This window comes from Delphinapterus leucas, chromosome 14 (genome assembly GCF_059928025.1).
Source record: "Delphinapterus leucas isolate spDelLeu-1000000601 "Yukka" chromosome 14, BTC_Dleu_Yukka2, whole genome shotgun sequence".
Lineage (NCBI taxonomy): Eukaryota > Metazoa > Chordata > Mammalia > Artiodactyla > Monodontidae > Delphinapterus > Delphinapterus leucas.
Genome location: NC_143142.1, coordinates 18,314,916 through 18,333,086, shown reverse-complemented (window position 1 = coordinate 18,333,086; position 18,171 = coordinate 18,314,916). Strand labels below are relative to the sequence as shown.

General features: G+C 51.1%; 2 protein-coding genes across 7 annotated transcripts in view; one reads left to right on the top strand and one right to left on the bottom strand.

Annotated features, from left to right (window-relative positions):
* The first annotated feature begins 1,745 nt into the window (after positions 1–1,745).
* On the top strand, positions 1,746–18,058 carry FICD (FIC domain protein adenylyltransferase). Of its 3 annotated transcripts, none has more exons than XM_022550658.3 (3): positions 1,746–1,829; positions 3,248–3,606; positions 4,391–18,058. In XM_022550658.3, the coding sequence occupies exons 2-3, from the start codon at positions 3,306–3,308 to the stop codon at positions 5,464–5,466; spliced, it is 1,377 nt and encodes a 458-aa protein (XP_022406366.1). In that variant the 5' UTR covers positions 1,746–1,829; positions 3,248–3,305; the 3' UTR covers positions 5,467–18,058. The 3 variants fall into 3 exon arrangements, 2 of the variants coding, with proteins under 2 accessions (XP_022406366.1, XP_089750741.1); XR_016387521.1 differs by lacking the exon at positions 1,746–1,829 and having other exon boundaries at positions 4,391–5,994; positions 7,315–18,058; XM_089894615.1 differs by lacking the exon at positions 1,746–1,829 and having other exon boundaries at positions 1,891–3,606.
* Positions 8,095–18,171, bottom strand: part of SART3 (spliceosome associated factor 3, U4/U6 recycling protein) — a 33,461-nt gene continuing 23,384 nt past the window's right edge. For 2 of the 4 annotated variants that reach the window (XM_089894612.1, XM_089894614.1), the window contains exons 13-19: positions 15,255–15,400; positions 14,300–14,376; positions 13,535–13,703; positions 11,414–11,874; positions 10,738–10,890; positions 9,713–9,903; positions 8,095–9,055 (exon numbers count right to left, since the gene is read on the bottom strand). In XM_089894612.1, the coding sequence (XP_089750738.1) occupies positions 8,893–9,055; positions 9,713–9,903; positions 10,738–10,890; positions 11,414–11,874; positions 13,535–13,703; positions 14,300–14,376; positions 15,255–15,400 (1,360 nt within the window). In that variant the 3' untranslated portion in view covers positions 8,095–8,892. The remainder of the gene's footprint in view (positions 9,056–9,712; positions 9,904–10,737; positions 10,891–11,413; positions 11,875–13,534; positions 13,704–14,299; positions 14,377–15,254; positions 15,401–18,171) is intronic. The other 2 variants (XM_022550656.3, XM_022550657.3) reach the window with 1 other exon arrangement.

The following is an 18,171-nucleotide window of genomic DNA, read 5'->3' as shown; positions in this document are numbered from 1 at the left end:
ACCTGCCCCCTGCTCCCCATGCCTCCGCCGTGCAGCTTTATTCTTCATCTCATAAATACCCGGAGCCCCTTGCCTTCAAGGAGAGGCAGATCAGAGATTTGTTCTCCTGTCTCCTCGCTTGGCTGTCTTGCGAATCAATCCTCTTCATTGCAAACCTCAGTTTCTCAGCATTTTGGCTTGCTGTGCATCAGACAAGAGGAGCTTACTTTGGTGTCAGGCCTTCTGCAAATCCCAAACTTGAGGGCAAAAGTGAGGTAGGCTGTTTGCCCCCATTTTACAGGTGGGGAAACTGCGACTCGCTCAAGGGAACACACAGCCAAGGTGACAAAGTCTGAATTTAAGCCCAGGTTTCCCTGACTACAGAATCTGTACTGCTAATATATATATATTTTTAACTCATGTACTGTAGCATTTCTGGGCACGTCCTGGATGTTTAATGTCAATATTTGTGAATTAGGGCTTCCCTGGTGGCGCAGTGGTTGAGAGTCCGCCTGCCGATGCAGGGGACGCGGGTTCGTGCCCCGGTCCGGGAAGATCCCACATGCCGCGGAGCGGCTGGGCCCGTGAGCCATGGCCGCTGAGCCTGCGCGTCCGGAGCCCGTGCTCCACAACGGGAGAGGCCACAACAGTGAGAGGCCCAGGTACCGCAAAAAAAAAAAAAAATGTGAATTAAAATGGAGCTTTCAGTTCTCTGCTTCAAGGAGAAAACTTCTGTCGACTGAAAAACAAAACATATAACCTGAAAGTTTAATTGTTCTTGTTCAGGGACATTACTGACGACTGCAGAGTCCTCTCAACTCTGAAGAACTGTTCCAAAGAGGTAAGGGAGGAGCCAGGATATGAGTTTTTGCGGGGGGGCGGGGGGGTTGGGGGTGCTGTTGAACACTCAGAAGATTGCTGCTAATCACAAAAAGCATCTCAAGTGAATGAGTTTAGTGCCTTTCTATAAGAAGATGGAAGAATGTAGGCTCATTGAAATTGTTCCTTTGATATGCATCTTAATTATCTAGGGCCAGTATCCTGTTTCTTTCCATCTTGAGTTCCACCTAGGGCGCACAAACCCTCTGGGCAGCTGCAACGTAGGATGGCTTGAGGGATGGCCATAATCCATTGTCTACCAGAATGGCAGGCAGAGTTCTTTGCTTGCTGAAATGGCAGGCAACATTCTTTGCCCACACCGGGAAGCAAGAGAACCAGCCAGGCTCTTCTCAAGAGGATGTAAATTTAAAAGTCAGGAGGAAAAGAAGGTGAGAGACGGGGGAAGAGGGCAACCCTGGTAGCCCAGAGAGGAGGCTGAGAACGCGGGGTGTTAAGTCAGACTAACAGGGTGGACAGCTGTAAACCATCAGCATTCTCACTTTACACCTAAGGAAACTGAGGCCCAGGGGGCGGCGAGAGGGGCCCGCGGAAGGAAGAAACTTAAGGGAAAGACAATTGGAACTTCGAGTTTTCAGGCCGTACCCAGAGCGCCCCAAAACCGCATAGGCGGGGGTTTTCCGCACCTGGGGCTCCCGCTTGTCGCTCACGCCCCGCCTCTCCTATTGCTTATTGGTCCTTACGGGCACGAGACCAATACAGGAGTCAGCCAATGGGAGTGGCCCACGGCGCGTCTTTCCCGGGAAAGCGGAGGCAGAGCGGGAACCCGGAAATGCGAGGCGCAGACAAATTGAGGAAGCCAATACGCTGCGAAGAGGATGGCGGGCCGGCCAATGGAGAGTCGCCGAGGGCGGGGCCACGGGCTGAAGGCAAAGGTCTCCGGAGCCGGCGGCCAGCCGAGACTGCGAGTGCTGAGAAGGCGACAGCAGAGCAGGACCGGGTAGTGGCGCGAGGTGAGGAGGGGGTGAACCGGGAAGGGTGCAGCGGGGCAGCGAGCCCTGGGGGGGGGGGGGGGTTCGGAAAGGGGCGGCTTCTCAGAATGACCTTAGTCCAGTGTCCTCGCCTCTTGGAGCCGGTTTCCCCCTTCCTAGCTAGGGAGGGCTGAGAGATTCGTGCCCCCAGAACGCACGTCCTCCTCGGAGAACTCCAACCCCGCCGAGGAGCCCGCGCCGACCACCTGGACGAAGCAGTGACCCACACTCTCTTCCGTACCTCCCCATTAGAGCTCGTACCACGCCTTTTCAGATGTTCTGTATCAACCAGCCGGGCTCCCCCAGAAACCTTATCAGTCAGTTCTGGGTCTTGGTCCAGTACCAGGAGCAGATGGGATCGGGTGCTTGGGCCCTGGTTATGATAAAAGAGGTGAAGACCTGGGTACTCTGGACCCAGGTGCACTGGGAATTCGTTCCCGAATGCCGCTGTTTATTCCCTGCAGGCTGTGTGGGAATTGACTTGCTCTCTGTGTATCAGTTTCTCTCGTCTGTAAAGTGGAGCTTAGGGGCAGCTTTCCTCCGTGAGGTGGTGAGGGGTAAGTGAGATAAGGCATTGCTAGCACTCAGCTCAATGCCCAGCACACCGTAGTTGCTTAATAAATGCCTACTGTTAGTATGATGGTGTTTGCAGACCCGATCCCTCCACTCCCACTGCCAGCCCCAAGCACCTGCTCATTGTCACAGAAGGCAAGTGGTCACCCCCTCTGGCCCACAACCTGAGTTCCTCTTGAGATGCTCAGACTGCCCAAACTCTAGGCGGGATGCCTCCTGGACAGGCCAGGAAAAGAAGGCCAGAGCGGGGAACAGAATTGTGGCTAATATCAGGGTGAGGGCAGGAAGAGCTGACTGCCCAGGTGGCAATAAATCAGGCCTTCAAACAGTTGTACTTACCAAAGAATGAGCCTTAGAACTACCTTAGCTGTTCTGGAGATGTGTGTTATGTGTCTAGGGCACCCAGTGTTTCGAGTCAGAGGCCACAGATTGACGCTTAAGTGGGGAGGCTTTTGAGCCATAACCCAAGGCCGTTACTTGCTCACTGGGTGACTCTGGGCAAGGGCCTTCACCTCTCTGAGCCGGTCTCCGCTGGAGAATTGGGCAGCCTCAGTTCCTGTTGAAGATTGCAGGAGGGTATGTGTGAGGTCCTTAGGGTTTAGCACAGGGTCTGGCATGCAGTAGGTGTTTAATAGCAGTTGGGTGGCAGCACTGTTTTTCACAGTCACACCGCCCTGGAGGTGGCACCTAATCCTTGCCTCACCCCCACCCCCTGGTCACAGTGAATTAAGAACCGTGGGGTCTCCAAGCCTCCCCTGAAGCCAGAAATGTGTCATCAAGGTATCGGTTCCCCTGCTTCACCTCCTACAACTCCTGGTTCCTTGCAGATCCTGCTCTCTCCCAGGCCACTGTGGACATGTGCAAGGGGCCCACCCCTGGGTCCAGATGACACTCATGTCGATGGCTTCAGTGATGGCGGTGACTGAACCAAAATGGGTCTCAGTCTGGGGCCGCTTCCTGTGGGTGATACTGCTGAGCATGGTGCTGGGCTCCCTGATGGCCCTGCTGCTGCCGCTGGGGGCCATGGAGGAGCAGTGTCTGGCTGTGCTCAAAGGCTTCTACCTGCTCAGGAGCAAGTTGGACAGGGCCCAGCCTGCTGTCACCAAGTGCACCAGCCCATCCACGGAGCTCAGTGTCACCTCCAGGGATGCAGCACCGCTGGTGGTCAAGACCAAGGCCTCTCCAGGTAAGACTGGCCATCTCGCCTCGACGCTCGTTAATCCCATAGGTATTTAGAGGGCCAGCTATGTCGTGTGTGCGGGGTACAGGGTCAGCCCTGAGCTCCTAGCCAGACAGACAAGGTGATAGGTGGCTGAGATACATGTGGTGATACGGAAGCAGAGGGAGCCATAGGAGCACACAGGAAGGCTCCCTGGAGGAGGGGATGCCTGAGGAGAGACCCAAGGGAAAAAGGTTTGAGGGGAGTGTGTTCCAGGCAGAGACCACAAGGTAGGAGAGCCCTGGGCACTTGAGGAACTAAAAGAAGTCTAGGAGGTGTGGCTGGCACTGGGGGTGGGAGGGCCAGCAGAAAAGGGCCAGAGGTACCGCAGGGTCCAGTTGAAAACCAGGGCCTAAAGGGGCAGGGGTGGAGGCAGGGGGAAGAAGGGACCCGCAATCACCAGAACGGCTGCGAGCTGGAGCAGAGGTAGGGGAGGGCCGCCTGACAGGAGCTGCGGCCGTAGGAAAACACAGCCACTCAACGACGGCAGGTCAGAGGAGGGGGCCGAGGAGCCCGGCTGCTGCCCCCACGGTAGAGAATGGCTTTGGGGCTGAGTGGACAGCGACCAGCACAGGGCCCCACTGGGCTGTAGGGAACAAACCTGTCTGCACATACAGATATGGGAAGGGCATGTACAACATGGCTGGATAGAGCCCCCTGAGGCCATGGAGGAGACCAGCTGTCAGGGGTGACGCCGCCCCTGAACGTCCTCTGCCCCTCCCTGACCCACACCTCTTTGACTCTTTTCTAGCCAGCAAGTTAGAAGCCAAAGCAGCTTTGAACCAAGCCCTGGAAATGAAACGCCAGGGCAAGCGGGAGAAAGCCCACAAGCTCTTCCTGCACGCCCTCAACATGGACCCGGGCTTCGTGGACGCGCTCAATGAGTTCGGCATCTTCTCAGAAGAGGACAGGGACATCATCCAGGCTGACTACCTGTACACCAGAGCACTGACCATCGCGCCCCACCACAAGAAGGCGCTGGTCAACCGCGACCGCACGCTGCCGCTGGTGGAGGAGATTGACCAGCGGTACTTCAGCATCATCGACAGCAAAGTGAAGAAGGTCATGTCCATCCCCAAGGGCAACTCGGCACTGCGCCGGGTCATGGAGGAGACGTACTACCACCACATCTACCACACAGTGGCCATCGAAGGCAACACTCTCACCCTCTCAGAGATCAGGCACATCCTGGAGACCCGCTACGCCGTGCCGGGGAAGAGCCTGGAGGAGCAGAATGAGGTCATCGGCATGCACGCGGCCATGAAGTACGTCAACACGACGCTGCTCTCCCGCATCGGCTCTGTCAGCATCAGCGACGTGCTGGAGATCCACCGGCGGGTGCTGGGGTACGTGGATCCCGTGGAAGCTGGCCGCTTTCGCACGACCCAGGTCCTGGTGGGCCACCACGTCCCGCCCCACCCTCAGGAGGTGGAGAAGCAGATGCAGGAGTTCATACAGTGGCTCAACTCGGAGGACGCCATGAACCTGCACCCGGTGGAGTTTGCGGCCCTGGCCCACTATAAACTCGTCTACATCCACCCCTTCATCGACGGCAACGGCAGGACCTCGCGCCTGCTCATGAACCTCATCCTCATGCAGGCAGGCTACCCGCCCATCACCATACGCAAGGAGCAGAGGTCCGAGTACTACCACGTGCTGGAGGTGGCCAACGAAGGCGACGTGAGGCCGTTCATCCGCTTCATTGCCAAGTGCACGGAGACAACCCTGGACACCCTGCTCTTTGCCACCACAGAGTACCCTGTGGCACTGCCAGAGGCCAGACCCAACCACTCTAGGTTCAAGGAGACGCTGCCTGTGAAGCCCTAACGCTCTAAATCCTCCCTTGGTGGCAAAGGATGTCCCGGGGGGAATAAATCCAAGAAACTCAGCGATTCTAGAAACCTAGTCATCTCCCAGAGTAAAAGGAGATGGGTAAGAAACTTAAAATTCTTTATCTCCAAATGCTTCTTTAAAGAAGGAAACTAAGTTATTAAGCCTTGTCCCTAAGATAACTTATAATTGAGCCCAGTTATTTATTTCCCTCAGAGCTGGTTAAACGTGTGCTGTCTGTGCTGGTGGCCCCGATCCTTGGGGTGGCCCCAGCAGGCTTTGGGGGCATCAGTGCTCCTTGTGTGACCAGAATACAGGTTCTGGAGCAGAATCTGCACTGCACTGAGGTGGGGGAGCTGTGGGATGAGGTCCGGAGGAGTAACCCCTTGCAGCCCTTTCTGGAACCGGCCGCGAGGGTCTGTGAGTACCTGAGAGAAGTCCGCACGGCTGAGGAGAACCCGGTCGCAGTTGTGAGAAGTGACTGAAAGCTTCCTTTCGTACAGGCATTGGCTCCCCTACCAAGAGGTTAGTGTTGTGACTAATCCTTACCGGTAGAGCAAATTTCTGAGATATGAAATGAACGTTTACAGTATCTAGTTAGATACCTCGCTTATTTCAAGGAAGGTTCTTTGAGCCATAGTTTGCAAACTCCAGTACCAGAGGCTGTTATTTTGCCACGTGGGCCGTTTCTCTAATTAAGAACAGGGGCGTGGCTATCCTGGGTGCTTTGTATTGATGTTTCTCACATTTGCAGCAATTCAGACCAGATGTTTCTTCTTCTGGGTTTGTCACCTAACAATTAAATCCTGCTGCAAATCTGAAGACAGTCAGTCCCCAACAAGCATCTGTGAGGAGTCAGAGCGCCAGTTCACAGGAGCCGAGAAGCACTTTTGACCACAGCCAGGATGCGTCCCTTTAATCCACTCACCTGCCCCACAGCCACTGTCCCCTCGGAAGCAGAGCAGATTGCCTTGGAGTGGCCTTATGTTCCTGGCAACTTGTTAGAAGATAAAATGTTACATGTAACTAAAGCCAAGTTTCCAAGTTGGCTGCTGCTGTTTAGTCTGAATTTCTGAAAGATTAGTAAAGTGAAAAGATGTATGAACTGGCCCCAAGTAATAGTTATTCAAACCTTGATAAAAAGTGTATTTGTATGCTGCCATTAGGTATTTCTTAAACCTTAACTCTTCTAGTCGTCTTGCTCTTTATAAGCACACCAAGGAAGCCTGACAGAAGTGCTTGCTTTGTACCAGAGGGAGAAATTTGCACTTTAGCTATGTGAAGGGTATTATTTTAACAAATTACTAATAAAGTATTTTGTTACATAAATGCCTGAGACTTTGCTACCTTATTCAAGAGATGTTCCCACACATCTATCCTAAGGGGGAAGGAGGGATTCTTTCAGAACTTTAGCCCTATTCTTTATATTGTTCTGGGAGAAAAACAGATCCAAGATGGTAATTATTTCAACAAGACACCGAGACAGAACTGGTTGGTTACGTTGACAGGGATGTATCGCTGATCTTGCACTAAGACACGAGTAGCTGAAATGGTTTTTCATGTATCTATTTACCATCAGTTTTCCCCCCCCAGGACTACATAAACCCACTCCTATGTTCCTGAAAATCTATTTCTAGAACAGTCAACACCCTGCACCTAAATCGGGTCCTGCTCGAGTCTGAAGGTCCACCTCTGTAACAAGCCCCTGTGGACATCTGAGAGGGTGAGGTCAGAGGATTGGCAAGAGCGAGAGAACAAAACCGTTTACCACCACATGACCTGGATTGCTAAGGAAAGGTCCATGGCCCCTTGGTCCCCGACTGACCCACATCCTCTCACCCACAGAACGGGCCTCTTGCAGGGAAGTGGATGGCCGGCCAGCCCAGAGAACACAGGTTCTTCTGACTGCTCACAGCCGCTGCTTGAATTCAGAAACACCTAACGTTCTGTGCAGAAGATAAAGATGAGGTACAGAGAACCTATCAATCAACAACATGAAATTGGAGCTTTGCCTGGATGGTTGATAACATTAAGGTATCACTGCTAATGTTTCTAGAAATGATAAAAACCAAGGCCTTTAAGTCCTTAGAGATACGTGCTACAGTATTATTAGGTGAATATCCCTCCAGAACACGGGATACATGAGGGGCAGGAGGTGGAGATGAAGACGGGCTATGAGCTGAGCAATGCTGAAGCTCGATGACAGGCACACGGGGCTTAGTTTACTACTTATCTGGTTCAATTGTTAAGTTAAAAAATATAGGACAGCCTGAATGATGCATAAAACCTTTAGAAACAGATAAATGAGCTGATTTTCATGACATAGGAAAGAATTCCGATTTTTTTCCCCAGAGTGCCTTTTATAAAGTCAGTTTCCCTACTGAACTGCCAATGTCACTTTCAAAGCAATGAATACTGGATAAAAGATGTGGGTAAAAAAAAAAGCTTGAGAGCTGTTAAGCGCCAAACTGCTGTAAACTGAAGTTTAAAACCGAAGATATCACAGCAGAAATGGTTTAAATCAAAGTGCCAAGCGGATTTGACTTACAAAAGTTCTATTTACACACCCATTAGGTAAACCAAGGTACACTCATTTCAAAATACATATTTGAATGCACATCTGAGTACCTTTCGACAAGAAGTTTTTAAGAGAACTTCAGTTTAATAAACAAAGCTAAATGGGGAGAATTTAAGTTTGCACTTGACAATGCTATTTAAACAAAACCAAAGGGCTGAAACTCAGTATTTAGACAAAGAACACAGTTCACTTAGTCACTAGGCAAAGAAAAACGTCCATAGCAGATGGCGCACAGAATTCCTATACAAATGTCACAAGTATTTTGCTTTTAGGAAACAAAACAGTGGGTTGACGTGTCATTTACAAATACGTAATATAAAAACGCACAGCCCCCGTGAACAAAAGCCCATCAGATGTTTTATGTGATGCCCCTTGCCCCCACCCCTTTACTAAAATAGGCCATTCTGGTGAATTACTAACACCTGCCATTTTGTCTTTTAAAAATTAAAAGAGCGATGGGCACCTGTGCTGTGCAGGGTGTAAGAGAAGTGTCTTATAAAAAGGGGACCAGAGGTGGCCAAAAATATTTGGACAAGGGGGGGGGGGTGTCTCAAAACGGTGTGTTCGCATTTCACTTCTGTTTCTCTCTCTTTAAGACACATCTTAGGAAACTGCACCCTGCGCCCAGCCTGTGGAGTGACCATTTTCATCCTCTCGCCCTCAATATGAGGGAGCACTTAAAGCCTCTTTTTTCCTTGGACACCCTTTTCCCGTCCTACCTAAACCAGAGCAAGCGTGTGGTCACAGGCGCTGCACTGGGTCCTGCACAGCCAGGGCACAGCTGGGCACCGGGCGTCTTCCCGGCCAGCATCAAGTAAGGCATTTCCCTTCTCGCACAGTCCCACTCACTTTCTCAGAAGCAACTTGGCAAAGTCGGCGTTGGACATCTTGGGTACCTCGGTGGCCGCCGGCGGTGGGGCAGGGCCGTTTTCAGCCTGGGCTGCGGTGGCGCTTGGGCGTTGCAGGGCGCGGGGCAGCAGAGAGAGCTGGGTCCTCCCCTTCCCCCGCCTGGAAGAGCAAACAATGCACGGACCTTCTGAGGCGACAATTGATGAAAATAAGCCAGGATGGTCTCAGATCACCGCAAGGTAAAAGGTGAAAAACAAAAAACAAGAAGGTAATAAGACGAGCCCTGTTCTCCCTGACTTCGGCTATTAGGTAAAAATCACTTTAACCAACTCTGCCTTTTCCACAATTTTGGCCAGGGCCACGTCTGTGTAATACCGTCACACACAGGGTGGATAAAAATGGCTGTAAACTTGCAGACCTCACCAAATAACCTCGCACCCTGCTGCCTCATCCCTGTCGGGTGAGAACAGAGCTTCTATCTGGATTACAGGTGGAGATATAGATTAGCACGGCAAGCACATGGCTGTCAGGTATGGAACCTACACATATGGATTCACCTGCCAAAGGGGACTTTAACGTAATCACTGTCTTAATAAATCAATCAATCACCAGTAAACTGGCGAACACGAGAGAGGGTCCCACTTCCCTGGCCCTCAGCGTGGACTTGCTGCCGACACCCTGCCCTGGGAACGAGCGTGAGCGCCCCAGGGACGCCAGGCCCTGACCTCCCGTCTGAACTCACTGTGTTGAGGGGAAACTCGGTCACCGTGGTGCAGGCCAGGACGAAGTCTGCACCAACGAGCACACAACACTTACGCTCCGTAGATCTGCCGCGGCACCACGGCGACCCCCGGGGCTTTCCTTGCCTCTGGCTTCTCCGGAGCCTTCCTCTGAGGCGGGTTGCTGATAGCCACTTTGATGACGTTCTCTTTGATAGTCATGCCATCCATCTTCAGGACAGCCTGAGATGCCTGGGATTCGTTTTCGTACTCCACATAGGCCAGGCCCTGAAAGTTTGCAAAAGCCCGGCCAGGTGAGTGCTGCAGGGCACAACCTCCTCCCTGAGGTCCACCAGCCGGTTCAGGGCGGGCCCCCGACCCTTGGGTTCCCTCCCCACCACCGCCATCCTTTGTCTATAGGTCTCACAGCCCTAGTCTCCCTCCCTATTTCTGCAACTGACTAACTTCAGATAACTTTTTAAGTTCAGTGCATCTTGTGCTTGCTCCAGCCAAAAAAAGAGAGAGAGGGACCAGCATAAATCTAGCAAATGGATGAGGGGTCCTGGACACAGGTGAGCCCCGATGTCCCTGTGCCTGGGGACGCCCTTATTCATATTCTTCAACTCTCGATTAACCTGGATAAACGGGACGGGGGTTGAGAGGTCAAACCAAACTCTTCTTAAACAACTACTCAAAACGTCATCAAGGATTTCACAAGAGATTGAGGGGACCGGAGAAGGGGAGGACGTGGTAAGGGGGAAGCCAGTGCAGGGACCCGGGGAGATGGCCAGAGGCCTAGTGAAAAGAGGGGTCTGGGCAGGAGGGAGGAGACTGCAAGGGGGGGCACCTCACCCCAAGGCCCCACAGCCTGGGAGCTGCACTGGAGCCCCTGCTAATTCGTGGTAGTTTTTCTTCAAACACCCTATTCTTTTAAGTACAATGAGCCACATTTGGAGTCAGTTCATCTGACTCCAAATGGAAAAAAAGCCTAGTGCACCTATCCTGTTAACTTCTCGTCTGCTTCCTAGTAGACAGATCAGAACCCACTCTAGAACCAAGTAACCTCTGAACAAAGGCTCGCCCAGACTCCGGGAGGCGACTGCCGTCTGCTCAGACGCTGACCTTGGGTTTGCCGGCCCGGTTGGTGACCAGCCGGATGTCCTTCACAGTGCCGTGGGCCTTGCAGATCTCTTCTAGTTCCTCTTTTGTGCAAGAGAATGGCAGGCCCGAGACGAATAGCTTGTGCTTCTCCAGGGCAGTGCTGTACCTGAACACCTACAGGGAGGAGTGGGGAGAGGAAATGATGACCCGAGGCCCAACCCAGCTCCCCACGACACGGGGTCAGGCCTCGTCCACAGGCCTGGCCCAGCCAGAGCCGGCTCCGGGTGCTGGGAACTGTCAACTCGCCCCGGGCGAGTCACTCAACTTCTCGAAGCTTCCACTTCCTCCTCTGTAAAATGGCAAGTGAAGCCACTTTTCCCAGAGCCTGGGTGACGACCCAGTGAGGTAACATACAAAACACCTGGCACAGTCCCGTCACTCCTAACCATCCAGCGGCAAGCGGCCATCACACAGTTCCTAACTGTACCGTCCTCTGTCAAGTAATGCCGGTTCGAAGTGACCCAGCCCCGAGTTGAGACCTCAGTGAACCAGAACAGAACTGACCCGGTTAACGCGGAAGTTTTGTTCTTAACAAATGTTCCACGTGTATTCTAAATATGAGTTGCTGCAGGAAAAGAGCGCTTACCCCGTCCTACCGCAACCCTACGTAAAGGCGTGCTTTATTCCACAAACCTACCTTGAAGTCTGGGTTTTTGCTCTTGTCCACACAGGGGGAGACAAACATTGGCCGCCCCTCAACGGTCTGCCGATCCAGCTCCAGGGCCCGCAGGGCCACCGCCTCCTCTTTAAACTCGACGTAGCAGTAGCCCCGGAAGTCCCCGCGGTTGCTGAAGATGGGGCGGACCTCGACCACATCCCCGCAGGCCTCGAAGAGCGGCCGGAGCGTGGCGGCAGGCTCCCGCAGGCCATAGGGCAGGTTGCTGACGAAGACGGTGACGCCGTCCTTGCTGCTGTCGTGCAGCACCCTGGGCACATCCCTCCTTCGGGTGGCCGCCCGCTGCTCCTTCTGCTCAGAGGGAAGCTCTGCGGCCGCAGGGGCGCTGCTCCCAGAGAGGCCCGGGTCGGCTTCTGGGCCCAGCTCAGCTTCCCCAGCGGGAGGAACGCTGTTCTCCACCCTCCTGCGCTTGGAAGGCTGCTCTACAATAGGTCGGGAGAAAAGCAGTGACTATTAGTTAACTAACCCCTTCCTGTCAGTGCAAGCGGAGCGGCTGGCAGGGAAAGGGCTCTTCCCCCTATACGACCCGCCCCCCACCGCCCTCAGCCAGGTCTCTCTTGACCCGCCCGACTCATCCCACTCCCTTCCGGGCCCCAGTTACATTCGTGTGAGGGGATGAACTCAGGTGCAAGTGATAACCTAAGTCCTCATCGGCCACGCTTAATCATATGAGAGGTCAGTGGGTCTCCAAGTTGGGCTGGCAAATCCCAAGGACCCCCATCCTAGACAGCCCAGGGCAGCGAAGGGAGGATAGAGCCTGGGGACCGCGGGTAAACAAGCACCTCCGGTGACACTGAAGTATGTGCTCCCCGGGGCACCCCTGGAAGCAGTACAAAGTGGTGCTACAGTTCCTACCCACGTTCACGATTGTCTTCTGTCCTTCAACAGAACTTAACAACATCATACTCCAACCCACTCTTCCCACTGCCTCCAGGGGGACAACACTGAAACCCAACTGGTGAGGGTCCCCTGCTTCCAGACCTTCCCATCAGTTTCCCACTGCCTTCCCGATGGAGCCTGACCGTGGCACGCTCGCTGCATTCCAGGGCACCCTGACTGGGCCTGCTGGCCTGCCTGCTGCCCCAGCCTCACCCACCCCAGCACCCAGCCCTCTGCCATGCATCAGGGCCCAAAGGCAGACACTTGCTGCTCGGAGAAAATGCCAGGCTGTTTTGTGCCCTGTGCTTTGCTGACCCTGGCTGGCTGGCCCCTTCCCTTCTTTCTCACACTCCTCCCCCAGATGCCAAGGTGCAGCGTCACTTCCCCACAAAGTCTTTCCTGCAGGGCCCCTAGTGTTTTCCCTCGCCTCCACCATGATTCAGACCTACATCTCCCCAAGTCCCTATTACACGTCACTGCGGCCACAGGTCCCGTTTGCCTTCCCCTGCTAAACCAGAAGCCCTAAAGCGCAGTGAGCTACCATTTCTGAAGGCCCCAAAAAGACTCGGGGAGAAATTCTTGGTCAACTGAACAATGACTCCATTACTATTTCCCTCTGGTTGACAACTCTGAACTAGAAAAATGTTTAGTGTCCTTTAGTGTCTAGAGACAATTCTTTACCTTGACTGGTTTTGCTGAAACAAATCTGACCCACACCTGCCCACGCCTGAAATGGCAGGGGTGACAGAAACACTGGCTGGAAAATTCTACCTGTCAAAACCTGATGGGGACAAGTAAGGCTGGTGTCACTGCAGGGCCCAGCTGCGGCGGCGGTGCAGGGCGCCAGGGCCTGAGGATAAGGCGGTGTCCATGCTCGGGGAGTGACAGGACAGGGTGGGGGTGTGGGAGCCCACGGAGGGAGAGGAGGCACCACTCAGGAAGAGGGCGGTGGTGTCAGCAACAGGGTAGGGAGCGAAGCCCAGGGAGTATGGGCAGGGGTGTGTCTACACGGGGTGGCGCCTGGCACAGGGCCTTGGAGTCAAGCTGGGGAAGACGGCACCCACGTAGAGGGCAGGCAGGGACAGGGAGGGTGGTGGGCACCTTGCAAGCAACTTATTCTCAAATGCAAGAAGGCTCTCCGTGCTGCTCTGCGCCCTGTCTGGAGCTCCGGGATGTCCCAGGTGGCGTCCGACCAGGCCTCACCTTCCGCGTCGTCGCCCCACTCTTTCTCATCATCCTCATCAGCTCTGCTCTTGTCCGAGCCTCTGGTCTTCTTCTTCTTTTTCAACGCTTTCTTCTCTGCCCGGGCCCTCTTCCGTTGTTCAACCTTTTCTTCCTCTTGCTGGGCGAGGGCTGCTTCCTTCTCCGCAGCCTGGAGAATCGGGATAGGACGCGTCACTGTACGTGGCGATTACACGAAGTCTACTGGCTCGTGATGGAAGAGGTGGGAGCGCAGGGAGGACGGCCACCACCCGGGAGAAGGGAGGCGACCAGGAAGAGGACGAGGAGAAGGGCTGCTCCCAACCTCCCCAGCTGCGCCCCAGCCTCTTCAGGCTTCTTGGGAGCCGCATCTCAAGTCTACCGTATGTCTCACAACATCCCCATGAATGACTCACCAAAAGAAAGGAAAAAAAAATCTATGAAACTGAGGCCCTGATTTATTTGGGGGTGTTCATGCTCCAATCGCTAGGCTAAGTATGTCAGGCTCCTCTTTTAGCTTCTTCGTCTATTCCAATAACCTTTAGGGCCAAAATTCCTGTTTTGGTTTGTATCTATCGTTGGGGCTAAAGCTTTAAGCCGATCTAAAAAGACAGGCTTAAATGTTCATTCAAACATTTCATAGTTAATACTCTGAGTAAGAGACATTTCTCAGGACGACCCCAAAGGTTCTGACAAGGAACATTCATACCAAACACAGTCAAAATAGTTTTCAGAGGTTCAAAGACTTGAAATAAAGAGCATCGTTACCTTAATTCTCTGCTCATTAACGCGAGCCAGTCGAGTTTCGGTTTTCTGAACGGCTATATCCCAATCTTCTAAAGTACCTTGAGAGGAAGAGAAGCAAACTTTCACTTCTTCAGATTTTGAAGGATATAATAATAATATAAAATTTTCTTACTGTCCCGCACCTCCAGAAGAAAGCTCTTCCATCAAACAGTAACAACTGGAGAATCGGCTCCCCATTTTAAGATTTCATTTGTATAGGTTTCAAGTTTCAGAATTCAAATAGTCCTTCCAGGTGTGTTTAGAACATCCGTTCTCTTTTAGAAAAGAGACTTGAAAACCAGAATAGGTTCTATTATGGGCTCTCTGTGGCAAAGATTATGAAAACATTCTAATGCAAAAGGTACAAGACACCTGTACTAAGACCGAAAGGTTTTAAGAGCTCCTCAAATGAGAAATGCTGGGGTGTTTTCTTACTGTTGTTGCTGTTTGGGTGTCTATCTCCAGTTCTGAGGGGTTCATACCCCGAAATCCAGACTAACGCCCATGGAAACTGAACACTGAGGCTCTGAAATTCACGAGAGAGGCACACGTGACCAGGGAGCGCATTTCGCCACGTGCCTGTCGGCGCTGTGCTGGAGCACAGTCTCTCCTGATTCCCAGGGAACCCTTGGCAACGCCTGCAGGTGGTTCTGGTGGTCAGGACTGGGGGCAAGAAAAGCGCTACTGGTGGGTAGCGGGAGGCCAGGGATGCCGCACACAACAGCCCCCACCAAAGAGAGCCTTGAGAGGCCTGCGCTAGAGCATCGTCACGGGCCCCCTGGCACGTGGAGTCTGAGGAGGGCTACAGGACTCCCCCCTCTCACTGGCGAACACCGTGTGACGGTCGCATCAGAGAGGCCCCTTGAGGGGCTGAAGCCGTAAACACAGTCTGTCCTTAAGCCTAAAGACCTGAAACCAAATGGCAAAAGGGACAGACCCCAAGCCAGAGGCAGCGCGCCGAGGTCCCCACCTTCTGTCCTCTCCATGGTGAGCAACACCTCACAGACGTGTTCTGGGTAGTCGCTGGTGCACTGGACGGCCCGGTGCAGAGCCTTCCTGCAGTGCTGAGTGTCACCGTGGGCCCTAAGGCGGAAAACACACAGTTCGGGCCACCAGCACACAAAGCGGAAGGCGCAGAGGGAGGGCTGTCTTCACACAGCTAACATCACGGCATCAAAGCCCACGCTTCTGAGATGCCATGCTCTTTGTGCTAATGATACTTTTAATGCTTTCTCCTTTTCCCAGAGAGCCCCTCTAGTCAAAAATGAAGGCTTAAAAAAAAAAAAAAAAAAAAAAAAAAAATGAAGGCTTTCTTCTAGGCCACTCTTTCCCTTAGCAAGTCAGTGCTAGTGGAAAACGCACTGGGGACAGTGGTCCTCAGCCAGGCGTTCTGCTTTTATTGCACTCACATGTGCAACGCATGGGGCAATCCAAGAGCTGTGGGTGACTTGATAAAGTCCCTAGAGAAATTCTAGGACACGGTCCCACTCGAGGGGAGAGACACTGACAGAGGGGACTGTCAGATTTCATGCCTAGAGTCAGATCTTCCTACACTGACATGGAAATATATACTGCTCATCAGGATAGTATATCTAAAACAACATTCTGTTCATCCCAGCAGTTATGAGATACTATGTTCTCATTTCTGTTTTAAAATTTTTATAAATATACATAAACATTATAAATACATATTAGGACACTCAGAAAAAATTTAGAGCAGCAGTTCAGACCCCTGAGGGTCCCTAAGACCCTTTCAGGAGGTCTGCAAAGTCAAAACTACTTTCATAATAATACCGAAACATTTATTGGACTTTTTCCACTGTGTTGACATTTGCACTGAGAGTGCAAAAGCTACAGTGGCTCTTAGCACAAATCAAGACAGTGCATACCTTGTTAATATTCTGTGTGACAAATGGGATGCACACATCAAAGCACCTCTTTATACCCAAGTACAATGGTTGTAGCAAAGAAATAATGGGCTACTGTTTGAGTTGCAAGCTGGACTAGTTACTTTTTTTCATGGAACATCATTTTCACTTGAGAGAACAGCTGAGTGACAAAAACTATGGTGATTCAGACCTGGGTATTTGCTAGACATTTTCAAAAATTAACGAAGTGAGGCTATAAGTTCAAGGAAAACCACTTAAGAGTTTTTGTTGACGGTGATAAGACTGGAGCTTTCAAGTGAAAATTAGAGCTTTGGAAAATTTGTATCTGTCACCGTGAGTCTGACAGCTTCCTACTTGTAAGGCTTTTCTACAAAGATCAGTGCAGATATAACAAATGGGATAATGAAACGCATCAATATTTGGAAGAGCTGCAGGACTTAACGAGTCAGCATTTTCCACACACACACCGCATGTCACAGAATCATGCGTCCATAAAAGGTCTGCTCAGTGCAAAACAGACCAATGGATATTAATGCAACAGAGTGAAAAATTCATTGATATGGCTTCAGATTCCAGAATGCAAATGACTATGACTTGTTAATAAATTTTGCTGTAGTGTGAAAGAAGAATATCTGCAATTATCTGAAAAATACCCCCTTCTCTTTCCTAACCTCTTATTTGTGTGAGGCCAAATTTCCCTCATCTTCAATGAAAACGTCACAACAGAGGGGACGCAGAAGCAGACATGAGAATCGAGCTGTCTGCTACTGAGCCAGACTAAAGATATTTACAAAAGTATAAAACCAGCCCACGTTCTCACTGCATTATTTTGGAGTTTGGAAAGCAGTCCTTTCTCATAAAAATGTTAAATGTAATGAATTTATTGTGAATTTTAAATGAATATTTTTTAATTTCTCGGTTTTATTTTCTAACATGGTAAAAACATTAATAAATATACCTCACATAAACAAAAACAAAAGCTTTTGAGGGGGTCCTCAAATTTTAAGAGTGTAAAGGGGGTCCTGAGACCAAAACACTTGAGAACCGCTGATCTAGAGGAATATTCAAGAAGTTTTTACAGTGATCTTCTCTGGGGAAGGATTTTAAGACTTTCACTTTCTATCTCACATTTTTTTAAATGTTCAATTTTAACTTGAGCACATAATATTTTTTTCATTTTTTCTTCTTTTTTTTTTGCGGTACACGAGCCTCTCACTGCTGTGGCCTCTCCCGCTGCGGAGCACAGGCTCCGGGACGCGCAGGCTCAGCGGCCATGGCTCACGGGCCCAGCTGCTCCGCGGCATGTGGGATCTTCCCGTACCGGGGCACAAACCCGTGTCCCCTGCATCGGCAGGCGGACTCTCAACCACTGCGCCACCAGGGAAGCCCACATACTATTTTTTAAATCAGGGATAAAAAACCAAAATGTTCAGAACAGAAAAAAGATGTATTTATAGACATGCAATGTCCAAGATATACTGAATTTAAAAGCTGGTCATATTCTTTATACCTTCTCCATGTTATAAACATTTAAAATAATTTTAGAGGTTTAGAAAATGTATACTATAACTGCATCATCATTTCTTAAAAATTTAAGCATAGGAAAGTCTCAAAGAACATACCCAAACCATTAACTAATGGTGGTTGTATGTGGGCCTGTCACTGCAAAAAAACCTGGGTTTTTTCCTCTCTGCTTTTTAGTATTTCCTACTTTTATAGACAAATACAAAAAATAAACAGCTCCCCCGAAAGTCAAATAAAACATTCATGTCCAAAAATCAAAACAAACCAAAATAAATTGAAAGTAATGAATTATACTCCAATAAAGATGTTAAAAAAAAAAAAAAAAAAAGTAATGCATGGCTCTAAGAGCCCAGGCACAGAATATTATCTTTGGTTCTCTGTAGCCCTGCCCCATAAACCCCCGCCACCAAGGAGAGACAGGACGATAAAGAGAAGCAGTGT

Excerpts from the sequence above, each read along its gene's own strand:
- FICD (XM_022550658.3), top strand. The coding sequence starts at position 3,306 with ATGACACTCATGTCGATGGCTTCAGTGATGGCGGTGACTGAACCAAAA. Across the intron at positions 3,607-4,390 it reads CAAGACCAAGGCCTCTCCAG|CCAGCAAGTTAGAAGCCAAA; the intron begins GTAAGACTGGCC and ends ACTCTTTTCTAG.